At 42.4% G+C, this 12,155-nt stretch overlaps 1 protein-coding gene across 1 annotated transcript in view; it reads left to right on the forward strand.

The window, feature by feature from the left end:
* The window catches only part of LOC122810529 (piwi-like protein 2), a 709,331-nt gene that overhangs the window by 177,382 nt on the left and 519,794 nt on the right, over positions 1-12,155 (forward strand). Inside the window, exon 3 of the mRNA XM_044082112.1 lies at positions 7,821-7,968. Within this exon, the coding sequence (XP_043938047.1) occupies positions 7,821-7,968 (148 nt within the window). The remainder of the gene's footprint in view (positions 1-7,820; positions 7,969-12,155) is intronic.

The raw sequence follows: 12,155 nt of genomic DNA on the forward strand, positions 1-12,155 counted from the left end.
CTGCCTGTGTGTGGTATTTCAATTTTGTTTCTTGCTACTTGGTAGTTTTGAATATCCAGAGGATACTCTATCCTTTTTCTTCAACCCCCAATCCATCCCAGACATCCCACTCATGCAACAGGAGCAGGCAGCCATAGAAATTTCCAGGCTCCTCAAAAAGCGAGTCATCCAGCCTGTCCCCCCAGACCAATCTGGATCAGGCATCTATTCCAGGTTCATTTAGTGCCAAGGAAAAGGGGGACTTAACCCATTCTGAATCTTTCAACCCTAAACCTGTCAGTTACTAAGACAAGTTCTGACTGGTCACCCTTCATTCCATTCGGCCCTTCCTGCAGATAAATGACTGGATGTGCTTAGTTGGTCTCCAGAACGCGTACTATCACATCAAGTTGAACAGACCATCTCTGAGGTTCCTCAGCTTCCAGCTGGGAGCCAGTTATTTTCAGTTCAGAGCACTCCCCTTTGGGAGCATCGCTGCCCCCAGGGTGTTCACCAAAGTGATGGCAATAGTGGAGGCTCACCTGAAGCTGCAGAGGTTTCAGGTCTTCCCTTACCTGAATGATTGGCTCCTTTCTGCTCCCTCCATTCGACTGTGTGAAGCCAGGGATGATGATCTCAAGACCGCTCACTATTTGGGCATAACCATAAACCTCAACAAGTCCCAGCTGGCACCAGTGCGGATTCTCAACTTCATTGGGGGGTCGTATAGAGACTATTCAAGGGAAGGTGTTTCTTCCTCTGTACAGACTGTTCTCTTCAACATTGTCTCATACGTCTTTCAAGCCAAACGTCCCCCAGTGGTTTCAGTTCTTGGGGGTTGGGGTCCATGGTGGCCATGATCACTCTTGTTCCAACTGCACAGCTTCATATGAGAGTCCTCCAGTGGACTTTGGCAGTTCAGTGGTCATTCCTATCCCTTCCCTTATCACATCCAGTTTGATTATTTCTGATTTGCAAGGATTCTCTTTGGTGGTTTCAATTCCCAGGCCACCTTCTGGGTCATCCATCCATTCATTCTTCCCACCCCTGCGAACAGTCTGACCACAGACACTTCCCTGCTTGGGGGGGGGGGGGGCATTGCATGGGAAGGACTGTTCCAGGCACATGGTCTTCACATCTGCGTATCAGTGTCCTGGAGATGAGGGGAGTGCTTTTGGCATTGCAAGCTCTACATGCCTGCATTTTTCAAGGGACTATTGTCATCCAGATGGACAATATGTCAGTAGTCTGGTATATCAACAAACAGTGGGGAAACAAGGTCTTATCCCCTTTGTCGCGAAGCCATGAGATTGTGGGAGTGGGCGATTTTCTTCTGGCCATTTTCTGGTGGCAACGCACATTCCAGGGGAGTCCAACATACTAGCGGACAGGCTCAACAGATCTATTCTGATGCCTTAAGAGTTGTCTGAATCCTTCAGTAGCAGAGCAGATCTTTCTAAAGTAGTCAGCCTTGCTGTGATCTCTTTGCCTCTCCTTCCAACTCGAAGTGCAGTGAATATTTTGCTCTGAACCCCCCCATCCGGTAAAGCTCCCCAGAGATGCTCTAGTTCATGCTTGGCGCTCTGGTCTACTATGTGCCTATTCTCCACTGCCTCTGATATCCAAATCTGTTTAAAAAGCTCGACTGTTGGGGAGCTCGGTGATCCTCATTGCCCCTTTTTGACCTAGTCAAGTTTGGTTCCTTTCTCTATGGTCTCATGCAGTGTGTCCTCCTTGGATGCTAGATCTGGTTCCGCATCTGATTACACATCCCTCAGGGATCGCTCACCCAGACTTAAACAGCCTGAAGCTCATGGCTTGGATGTTCAGTTCCCTTGATAGTTAGGACTCCCGGGCTGTCTTCTACTGGTAAACCTTTTGTAGTGGCTCACAAATCTTCTACCAGGAAGGTTTACTTGAGTAAGTGGAAGTGTTTCTTGATCTGGGCTTCTCAGCATGATCTGAATCCTTTCTGTGCCATTTCTGGCCATTTTGGAGTTTTTGGTGGATATTTTTAATCATGGCGCTAGTTTTTCTATGGTAAAGGTACAGTTGGCATCTGTCTCTTAATTTGACATAGGTAAGAATTCGGCTTCTTTGGCTTCGTTCAAGCTTTATAAGGGTTTTTTTTTTAAAGGTACCTTTCTCCTTAGGCCTGGTTAAGGACCCCCCCCCCCCTTGGGATCTCCCCCCTCAAACCAGCAGCTATGGTTGTGTTGCAGTTCCTGTCTTGGAAGATGGCCTTTTTGGTTGCAGTTATGTTAGCCAAAAGACTTTCAGAGATCCAAGTCTTGTTTATCAAGCCCCCTATATGGTATTTCATAAAGACAGGGTATCCCCGCAGACAAATCCAGCTTTCTTGCCGAAAGTGGCATCAGAGTCCAATATTAACCAGGTCATCAATCTCCCAGTTTTCTTTCAAAATTTCCAGAATAAAAGAGAGTATAAATTGCACTTGCTTGATATTTGCAGGCAGCAGTGTTTCTATTTGCATAGAACAAGATCCTTTCGTAAGTCTGATCAGCTTTTTGTTTCCTTTTCTAAACCCTACTTGGGAAAGCCTGTCTTTAAGGATACTATTGCTCGATGGATTTCCGATTGCATTTTGTTGGCCTGCCGAGCCAAAGGTTTATCTCCATCAGGGCATGTCTGCGGCCTTTTGGTCCAGAGTTTCCTTGGATATCTGCTCTGTAGCTACCTAGGCCTCATCACACACATTTATCTCCAGTTATAAACCGGACCTTCTTTGCAGCTGCAGGGCATCTTTTGGCTCAGCTGTGCTCTGGAACATCCTTCCATGAGGACCTCCCAGGGTTTTTCGTTAGCTGGTGACTGTCCCACAGGTTGAAGACCAAATGAAAACATCAACTTCAGGAAAAAATGTATGTACTCACCAGAACGTTCCATCTGAGTTGTTGCTTTTCATTTATCTTCAGCTGTCTGTCACTCCCTCCATCCCCTTTCCTTGTGTGGGCTGTGTAGGAGACTGGATGGAAGAGGCATAGCCCCTCTATTCTGGCTAGTTTCTTTCTTGATAAGTTTTGTGGTAATGTCAGGTTTAGAGATGTATGGTCTTGGTTGGGGTGCTGCTGTTCTGCAGCAAACTCGATCTGAGGGGAGGAGGGAGACTGGTATTATGGGTAGGTGATAAGCTTGGATCCGATACTGGAGTATGTGACTGAGTCAGATCCGTGTCCCCAGAGGTTGAAGACAAATGAAAGTCAACAGCTCAGATGGAACGTTATGGTGAGTACACAACTTTTTTTTTGTTTGTTTTGTTGTGGTTTATGGAAAGATGATTATTTGTCATCCAAATTTCAGTAGAAGTAAAGGCATTTTGGTTTATTTGCAGAAGTTCGGTAATAGAGTTTGCAGAGCAGGTGATGGTGACGTCATCAGCATATTGTGCTACTATTCCATTAATAAGAGTGGAGTGAAAATTGTTGATGAAAATACTGAAGAGAAATGTCCTAAATGAAGCCTTGGGGAACACCTGTGAATGTGTTAAGGAATGGAGAAAAAGTTGCACCATGCAGTAGATTATTACCTATTTTTTAGGTAGTTAGTAAACTAGTTTAGAGTTTGGGTGGGTGGATACCTAGATTAGACAGTTTAGTGAGAAGTAGAGGGTGGGATTTACAGTATCAACAGTTTTAGATAAGTCAAAAAGAGTGAGGATACAATTTTCCCAGCATATAGAGCTTGATTGTGTCTATAAATGACTGTGGCCTGACCTAAATCCATGTTGAGTTGGGAAAAGCAGTTGATTTTGAAGTCGATAGTCTAGAATTTTATTATGGATACATTTTTTCCAGGATTTTAGAGAGGAGGGAGAGAAATCATTTGAAAATTGAAAATGTCTGTGTTGTTGCCACCTTTATGGAGTGGAAGAACATATGCTTTTTTTTCCAGATATTAGGCACATATATATAGATCTGTTAAGAAGTATGCTGATAAGATAAGCAATGGCTTTAGCAGACATTTGAAGATATTCTGAGGGTAAGCTGTCAGGAGTGTTATTGCCAGGTTTCAGTTTGAGTAGTTTTGTGATAGTAGCAGTGGGTATTGGAGAGAGAGAAAAGGTAGGTGGGGAGGAGGCAGTAGTCTTTTGTGAAATTAACTTTGCAGAGAAGAGTTAGTGTAGCAGTTGGTTTGAGGAAAGGTAGCGGTGAGGCTAGATATTGTTTGATGAAATGAGTTGAAGAGGGTGGCTAATTTCCCTAGATGTTTTGTCTGGTTGTGCGCAGTGGTTGTTTTTGGTGCCAAGTTTAGCAGAGATGATATAGAGTTCCAAGCATTTTTTTTGGGTTTTGTTTATAGATCTTTTGGAGGCCAAGATAGTGCTCTTTTTGTCATTAATGACTAGGTGCTTTAATTGATTACGAAGCTGGGTAAATTGTAGGAGGTCAGAAGGATTTTTAGATGTTTGCCATTTTTTCCATGCTTTGTTTGGTAGATTTGGAGAGCCATATGGCATGATTAGTTTTTACTTTTTTTTTTTTTTGTCTTATTTAGGTGAGTCTGTTTAGGATGTCGAGAAAAGTGGAATTGAACTCTACAGCTTCATCAAGGGGAAGGACTTTGTCTATTCCAGTTGATGTTTCTCAAGTTCATTCGTTTAGGGTTGTAGGGATGAAATTGGCTAGGTTTCTTGTTTATATTGATGTTGACATGGTGTTTGGGTGTTCTTGCATAGAATATAGGCCTGGAGATGGTCACTGATGCCGTAAGAAAGTGTGTCTGCTGCTGAGATTTTGTTTGGGTCAGAGGCTAGTGTTCAGTCAAGGACTGAACCTCTGTGTTTAATACTTTTGAGTCTGGTTATATCTGTAATTAGTTGTGTAAAGTTACAGGTTGATATTAGGTGGAGATTGATTTGAGATATCTAGCCAGTTTGTTGACATCACCCAGGATAATTTATTTGATTTCTTACATTGGTTGATATCCGGGCAATAATTTCTTCTAGCAGGGGAATGTTATTACCTGGGGGGAATATATATGGCTATGATGCAGAGTTTCTTAGAATTGTTCATTTTTGCAGAGTTTCTTAGAATTGTTCATTTTTAAAAGTATTAGTATCTCAGCTTTAGATAATTGTGGAATAAGGTTAGAGTAAGGTCCAATGGTGAAGGTACTTGGATAAAGTATTGCAATAGCTTCTCCTTTTTTACATGTTCTGTCACTCCTTAGACAGGGCATAGCCTGCGAGGTGGAATTCAGTGACTTATGTAGGGTTTCAACCAAGATTCAGTTGCAGCTATTATATCTGGTTTATTGAGGGTTATCTGGGCATGGAATTCTGGTATTTTGTTTCTAACGCTTTGAAGGTTGAGGGTTGGGATATTTCGTGATTTATATGAGCTGCGAGAGTTGAAAGTCAAGGGTTGGTTGGATATCTTCACATTGGCATATGTTAGATTGCTTGTATGTGTAAGTAATGGATAGCTGCTTTCTTTTTCAGTAGTAAGTGAGAGGTATTTGGCTGTAGATAAATTTTTGTAGGGGAAGTAATTTGTTTAGTGTGTAGAAGTGTGTTAAGTGCATACAAGCTGGGGGATGTATCTGAATAATTAGAGCTAAGGATTACGTAGAAGTTATGGATGCAGTCTTGAGAGGTGTGTAAGTTATGTGATGATGATTATAGGTGTAATAGGAGACAGAGTAGTAGGGCGAGGGAAAAATAGGGGTATAGTAGTATTGATGAGAGACATAATGGATAGCGGGAATAACTAGAGTCAGGTTGTATGTTGGTAGTAGTCGATAGTTGCAGTTTGTTATACAGATAGTTATGGGGTAGATTCGAAGTGAGGGGAGTGTTGCATTGTTTAAAGATAGTTTGAATGGGGTTTAGTTGGAGGTGTGGTTAGGTGATCAGCTGATGAGGTACATGAATCATAAGTTATTTGTGGTTAGATGAGAGTGATTGAAAGCTTATTGAGACTGGATCATGGTATAGAAGGGGAGGAGTTTGTATAAATGTAATTTATGTGGGATATGTGGGAATGGGGGTAGGATAGGGGAGCGAAGTGAACCAGGGCATAGCGAGAGTAAGAAATCCTGCTACTAAAAAAACTTTTGTTGATCAGTGGAGATTTTCTAGTTGGTACCTCAGCTAGAATCATTACTCTCAAATCTTTTGTGAGAATTGCTATCCTGTGACTTGTGTACTTCTTTGGCAAGGGAATATTTATCTGACATTTCAGCATGTCTGCCCGTGTGTCCTGCTGTTCATTTCTGACTTTGCTGAAGCTGTGCTACAGAGAGGTTTTACTGTTGCTTTGTTGGGTCACTTATTTTGGCGATATTACCTGCTTGTAAAATTATTTCTCTGTATGTTTGAACCAGCTATTCTGGCTGTTTTGGCTCGTCTTTTTTTTAGTAGATTAACTGGTTCAACTGTTTATGATGGGTTAACTGTTGTGCTTTTTCATGCATAAAGGGTTATTTGTAGAAACAAAATCCCAGTATATGCTCTTAATACTTTCAAAGTGTGCCTGGAATCGAGCCATCTGTCTCCCTCATTTCTTTCAGAATTTGAATGACAGAATAGGTTCTATTTACTCTACTTATGCTTTTGCAACTCTGGTATCATCTTGGCGTTCAGCTGCCTAGGCAACGAGACATTTCCCTGTGGTACATTTGGTTGGGGACACATGGTTGAAATGACATTCATCTACAGAGAAATATAGCTGTTGCAGTTTCCTTATGGGCAAAGAGAAGAATGCAGTGCCATACCCACATTTTCAATAACCAAATGCACAGGGAAAACAGGCAACATGAGACAGCAGGTGGTATGGCAGGCATCAGCAGCAGGCTGGCCAGTGCCTTTATAACTGGTGAGTGTAGACCACTACCCCATTCATAGGATTTAGGGAGCATTATCTAAAATGTATACCAGAGCATAAATCTGAAGACACTAACAAGCATCATTTCCTCCATGGTGTAGCACACTTCTGCATGTTTCAGTTGTGGTTACATAAGCATACACTGTACTCTGATCACAACATTCTGCTTCTATGCACTTGCTAATTAGAACTGTGAGCATGGGTGTGTGTGTGTTTCTGCTTGCCTGCAAGGAACATGCAACAGCCATGTTTCTCTGCAACTGATTGTCACTTTAGCCATGTGTCGCCAAGCAAACGTACCACATTATCTTGTCAGAACGAAGTCCTACAGGAAAGTTATACAGCTGTAGAATTCCTAGTATGGGACTGGAAAGGGATCCTTTGTCAATTCATACAGTTCCAGTTGGTTGTTCCTTATAATACTTTTTCTTGTTCCCACCTGGTGAAACATTTCCAGGCAGAATTAAGGCACATTCTAATAGAGCCTTGTTTTCTTTGCCAGCATATGGGAAAGTGGTGGACCCTAGAAGCATTCTAGAGGCAACTTAAGGTCCACTGTACATGCTTTCACAAAGCTTTACATAATGGATTCCTTTTTCAGGACTGGCTTTGCTAGCACCATTCTGCAGGGGGCTGTTAGGCCCTCATCTTTCTTGCTCCCAAGTTTTATAAGTTTTGGTAATCAATCTTGATGGCTAAAGATAACTGTACAAGTGGCGTGTAAACTTCCGTTATGGTAAGTGCAGCTTGTACAGATGTACTTTCTGGTTAGATGGTGGCACACGTGTAAGATTTAAAAAAACAATTCTAAATTGTGCCACACTGACCATATCAGAAGTGGAAACGGCAAAAGTATGCACTGCAGAAGGCTGTTGTACAGATCACCTGATATGATCAGTGTGTAGCTATTTACTGCTTTATAGGTGAAATGTTGTCTTTTATTAAAATATTTTGCAACTGGAAGTGCAGGTTTTAATTTATTTTGTCGACTTTTAGGCAGAGGAGTTTTTGGAAGGGGCAAGCCTGATGATGATGCTGCCACCCCATCTGAAGTTAGTTCAGCTGTTCCTTTAGCTACAACAGTACCAGCACCACCAATGTCCCTTGCTACAAGATTGGAGAGGCCATTTCTTGGGAGAGGAAGGTAAAGGGGTATAATGTTAATATTGCATTTACTTTATCAGCTGCTCTAACATGGGCATTATTATGATGTACACATCAGTAAAGACTTTAGTGTAGCACACAACTGTTGCATTTAAGACAAAAGATATCATCTGTTACTTAACTCCATGATAAGTGATAATGCAAACAATTATTACATGTGAGATTCTCCTCCTGTACTAGATGAAGTAAATAATCAGAGGAAGGTGCCACTAAGTGGCAGTGACTGTAAAATCTGATCTGTCACTTTTGTTCCATTCTCTGAATACATGATCACTTAATTTCCCTGTTTGTATAATACTGAGTTAAACTACATATATTTACTCTTTGGTGGCTGGTACTCTCCCTTACCCACCATCAAGCATTTCATATGTTGTCCTATTTTGCCGTAATTCTTGCAGGTTGGGTTCAGAGCTGTTCACGGCTCCGACTCGGCCAGATACTAAAGCTGAAGAGCTTCCACTGGCTCGAGGCTAACACCTTTCCCATGATGCTCTGGGCCACACCAAACAAATAGCAAAAAACAAAACTAGTAAAAGTACGAACAAACGGAACTGGAAACAATGAGAACAGACTCAAAATAATATTCACTGTTTAATATCTGGGCCACACCCCCATATCTTGTTTGCCACTCAAGCTATCAAGAAGTGTTCATGCTGACTCGTTGGCCAAGTATAGGTTTTTTCGAATTCTGTTGTCTAAAGTTTCTCTCTTTGCTAATTTTCTTCAAGATAGTTAGTTTTCGTCCTTTTTCTGTGTCAAGTTTTTATAGTACTTAGTTTTCCCTTCCCAATTATTAGTGAGAGTTCCGTTTAACTTGGAGGCCTCTCACAGCCCATTTAAGTTAGAAGTCTGCTTTCCTGTAGGTTTAGAATCCATTTTAGTTAGAGGATTCTTATACCTTTCCCTACCTTTCTTGTTGCTTCACTTACTTACAAATATGCTTTTTTTTTTTTTTTTTTTTACCCGTATCCTTTTTGTCTGTGATTTATAGTGGCAGTTGCAGTTTGTTGTGTGTCTTTTCCAATTATAGCCTTTATCTTAAACTTAGTTGGTCAGTTAATTTGCTTGGCTGTAGTGTTAGGATGTCTAAAGATAAGAAGGAACCCAGGGATCATAAGCAGTCAGGGTTCAAGAAATGCATTAAATCCAGTTAAAAATGTCTGTCACAGATGGGCACACAAGTTGCATTTACTGCCTCTGTGCCATCCATTTATAGGACCCGTGCACCATTTGTTACACTTTCAGTAGCAGGGTGCTCCATGAGAGAAAGGAGTAAGTTAATAGCAAGGGGATTATTGAAAGGGTCCTTTCAGGAAGCTTTGGATACCTAGAGCTCCATATCTTCCTCCCCTTCTTTATCCCACACTAAAACACCAAAAAGACCGGCCTCTACAGCTCCAGTTTCGGAGCCACCAAAGAAATTAGTTTTATCTGAACCGAGGGCTCTCTATTCCGACAAGTCTGGAACCAAGTGAAGTAATGCACAAAAAACCAAAGACAAGCAAAGAATAATCCACGACCTTGAAGAAAGGAACCGGAACTCTGCTAAAGTCCACAAGGCTGTATTTTTATTTCTGAAGTATTCCAAAAGTCACAGATAAAATCACAGCTTCGCTCAGGCAATCCTGAGCTTTATCAAGTGAAAACAAATTGCAGTGTGCAGTAACCTCCATTAAATAGCCTGGCAATTATACAATTAATTAATTAGTAAATCTAGTACTAAGGTGTGGTGCTTTAGAGTTGGGTGTTAAAAAAGTTAGTCATTATATCAACTCAAACATTTCATTTTTTGAGTTGATATAATGACTAACTTTTTTTAACACCCAACTCTAAAGCACCACACCTTAGTACTAGATTTACTAATTAATTAATTGTATAATTGCCAGGCTATTTAATGGAGGTTACTGCACACTGCAATTTGTTTTCACTTGATAAAGCTCAGGATTGCCTGAGCGAAAGCGCTTGTGTGATTTTATCTGTGACTTTTGGAATACTTCAGAAATAAAAATACAGCCTTGTGGACTTTAGCAGAGTTCCGGTTCCTTTCTTCAAAGTCTGGAACCAAGAAATCCTCTTCGGTGCCTTGTGTGTCCATGTAGCCGATTGAGATATCAAGGAGTTGGTCTCCTTTATTGGATCCGATATCTCCAACACAGAGAACTCCTATATTGGAGAGAGGCAGATCTCCTTCCTTGTCCAGCCGTTCTTCGAGGAGTTTATCTGATGACGTGGAGCGGGTGGTGAAGAGGTTGCTCCACACACTGGCCATGGCTAAAATGTCATCTCTGGCCCCAAAGGAATCGGGGCGATACCCTTCGGCGCCTGCCATTTTGATTCCTCCTCCAATCACCCTGGAGTCCTTGGAGCCAGAGAGACTGGATCTGATAGCGGAACTGTCGGCACCGAGACCACCTTTGGAATCTTCGGTTCCTACTTCAACTCTGATGTCCTTGACTCCTTCTGACATCGAGGAATCTAGAAGCCCATGCTTGCTAGACAGGTCTGGGGAGATAGAGTCTGAGCAGACAGTCATCTGATCTGACTCTACCTCTCGGTAGCTCGGCGCCTACCTCAGTTTTGGAGCCAACAGCTCCACCTCGGAGTCAACCTTCTGCCTTTTCTGAGCAGAGTGTTTCTTAGGGGCAGGGAGGCTTTTGAACTGATGGAGAAGGTGCTGTCTTCCCAGACAGCCCCCGCCTTGGAGCCAACCTCCCCTCCCTCCCAGGTGCCACTGTCTATCTCCTCATGACCACCCCCTCCAAAGCATAAAGACCCAGAGCCTCAGGAAGCCCCCCTGCAGATGGTGGTGTCTCTTCCGAAACTTCTCCGGGGTACCCCTCCAAAGAAGTCCCTGGGAAGAGACTGTGCAAGAGGAAGCACATAGATTCTCCTGAGTCTGTCACTTCTGATACAGATTTGGATGACTCTGAGGGGTCCCCACGGTCCCTGTCTGAGGATGTCGCTTTCTCTGACATCCTTGAGATCCTGAAACAGAGGGGTTGGCTGGACATCCACTAACCCTTCAGAGGACGAGTCGGTATACTTGGAGGCATTTGGGTCTCCCCCTTCCACCTCCTGGGTGACTCTCCCATTTGACCATCTATTGGTTGTCATTTCTCGTAAGGCCTGGACATCGCCTGATACAGTGGAGCCTGTTCTGAGGAGGCCTAACAAATTTATTACTGCCCCCTCAGATAAGGAATTCCTGACCAAGGGTGTCCCTTTAGATGCGATGGTGGCGGTGGCCACTAAGGAGGAGTTATCGGAGACAACCTCGTCTATCCATCCTCCTAACAAGGAGTCTAGGACCATGGACAGATATGGTAAGCGCACCTTTTCTTCAACGACCTTCACCTTATGGTCGTTCAATTACCTTATCCACTTTGAGGCTTCAAAGGGATCTCCTGAAAGAGCTTGGAGATGCCCCTCAGAGTGCTGTGGCTCAGGGGTCTATGAACAAATTATTCTCACTCCTTTGATACTCACTCCTTTGATATCCCCTGCCTCACTGAAACCTGGTTGAAACCAGAACTAAAGACATTGAAATCATTCCCCAAGTCTACAATATAGTCAGACAAGACCGAACAAAACACAAAGGTGGTGGAGTAGCAGTTCTATTTAAAGATGGACTTCATATCTCCACCCTACCATCTAATTCAGCCCTGAATAATAATGCAGAAGTACTTATTACCAAACTTCAAATTAACGCAAAGAAATCTTTATACATTATCTGCATCTACATACCACCTGGAAATAATGTCACTACAATAGAGGCTATTCTAAGCTGGGTGTCTTCCACCTACCCCCAAGAAACAATAATACTAGGCGACTTTAATATTGATTGGAAAGGTGTTAGTGCTGAAAATCCTACCTCTCATATTAACCTCCATGGCTTCAGCCAAACCATAACCTCTACAGCCAGAATTAACAAACCTAATAAGAAAGAGAGCACCTTAGACTGGATACTTATAAATAAGCAGAAACAATCTTACACGGTAGGAACCCCTGCCAGATGATGTTAGTGATCATTTTTTGACCTACATCATAAGAGAAAAGAAGGATCTTCCCAACCTCCCCACCTTTAGGATAGCACTACCAAACACTTTAACTCAGAATTATTTCAAGCTGAGCTTAAAGCCTGCAGCTGGAACCCTTTAAAAACCCTTC

Source organism: Protopterus annectens, chromosome 9.part0, assembly GCF_019279795.1.
Source record: "Protopterus annectens isolate FY-2018-M chromosome 9.part0, PAN1.0, whole genome shotgun sequence".
Classification (NCBI taxonomy): domain Eukaryota; kingdom Metazoa; phylum Chordata; order Ceratodontiformes; family Protopteridae; genus Protopterus; species Protopterus annectens.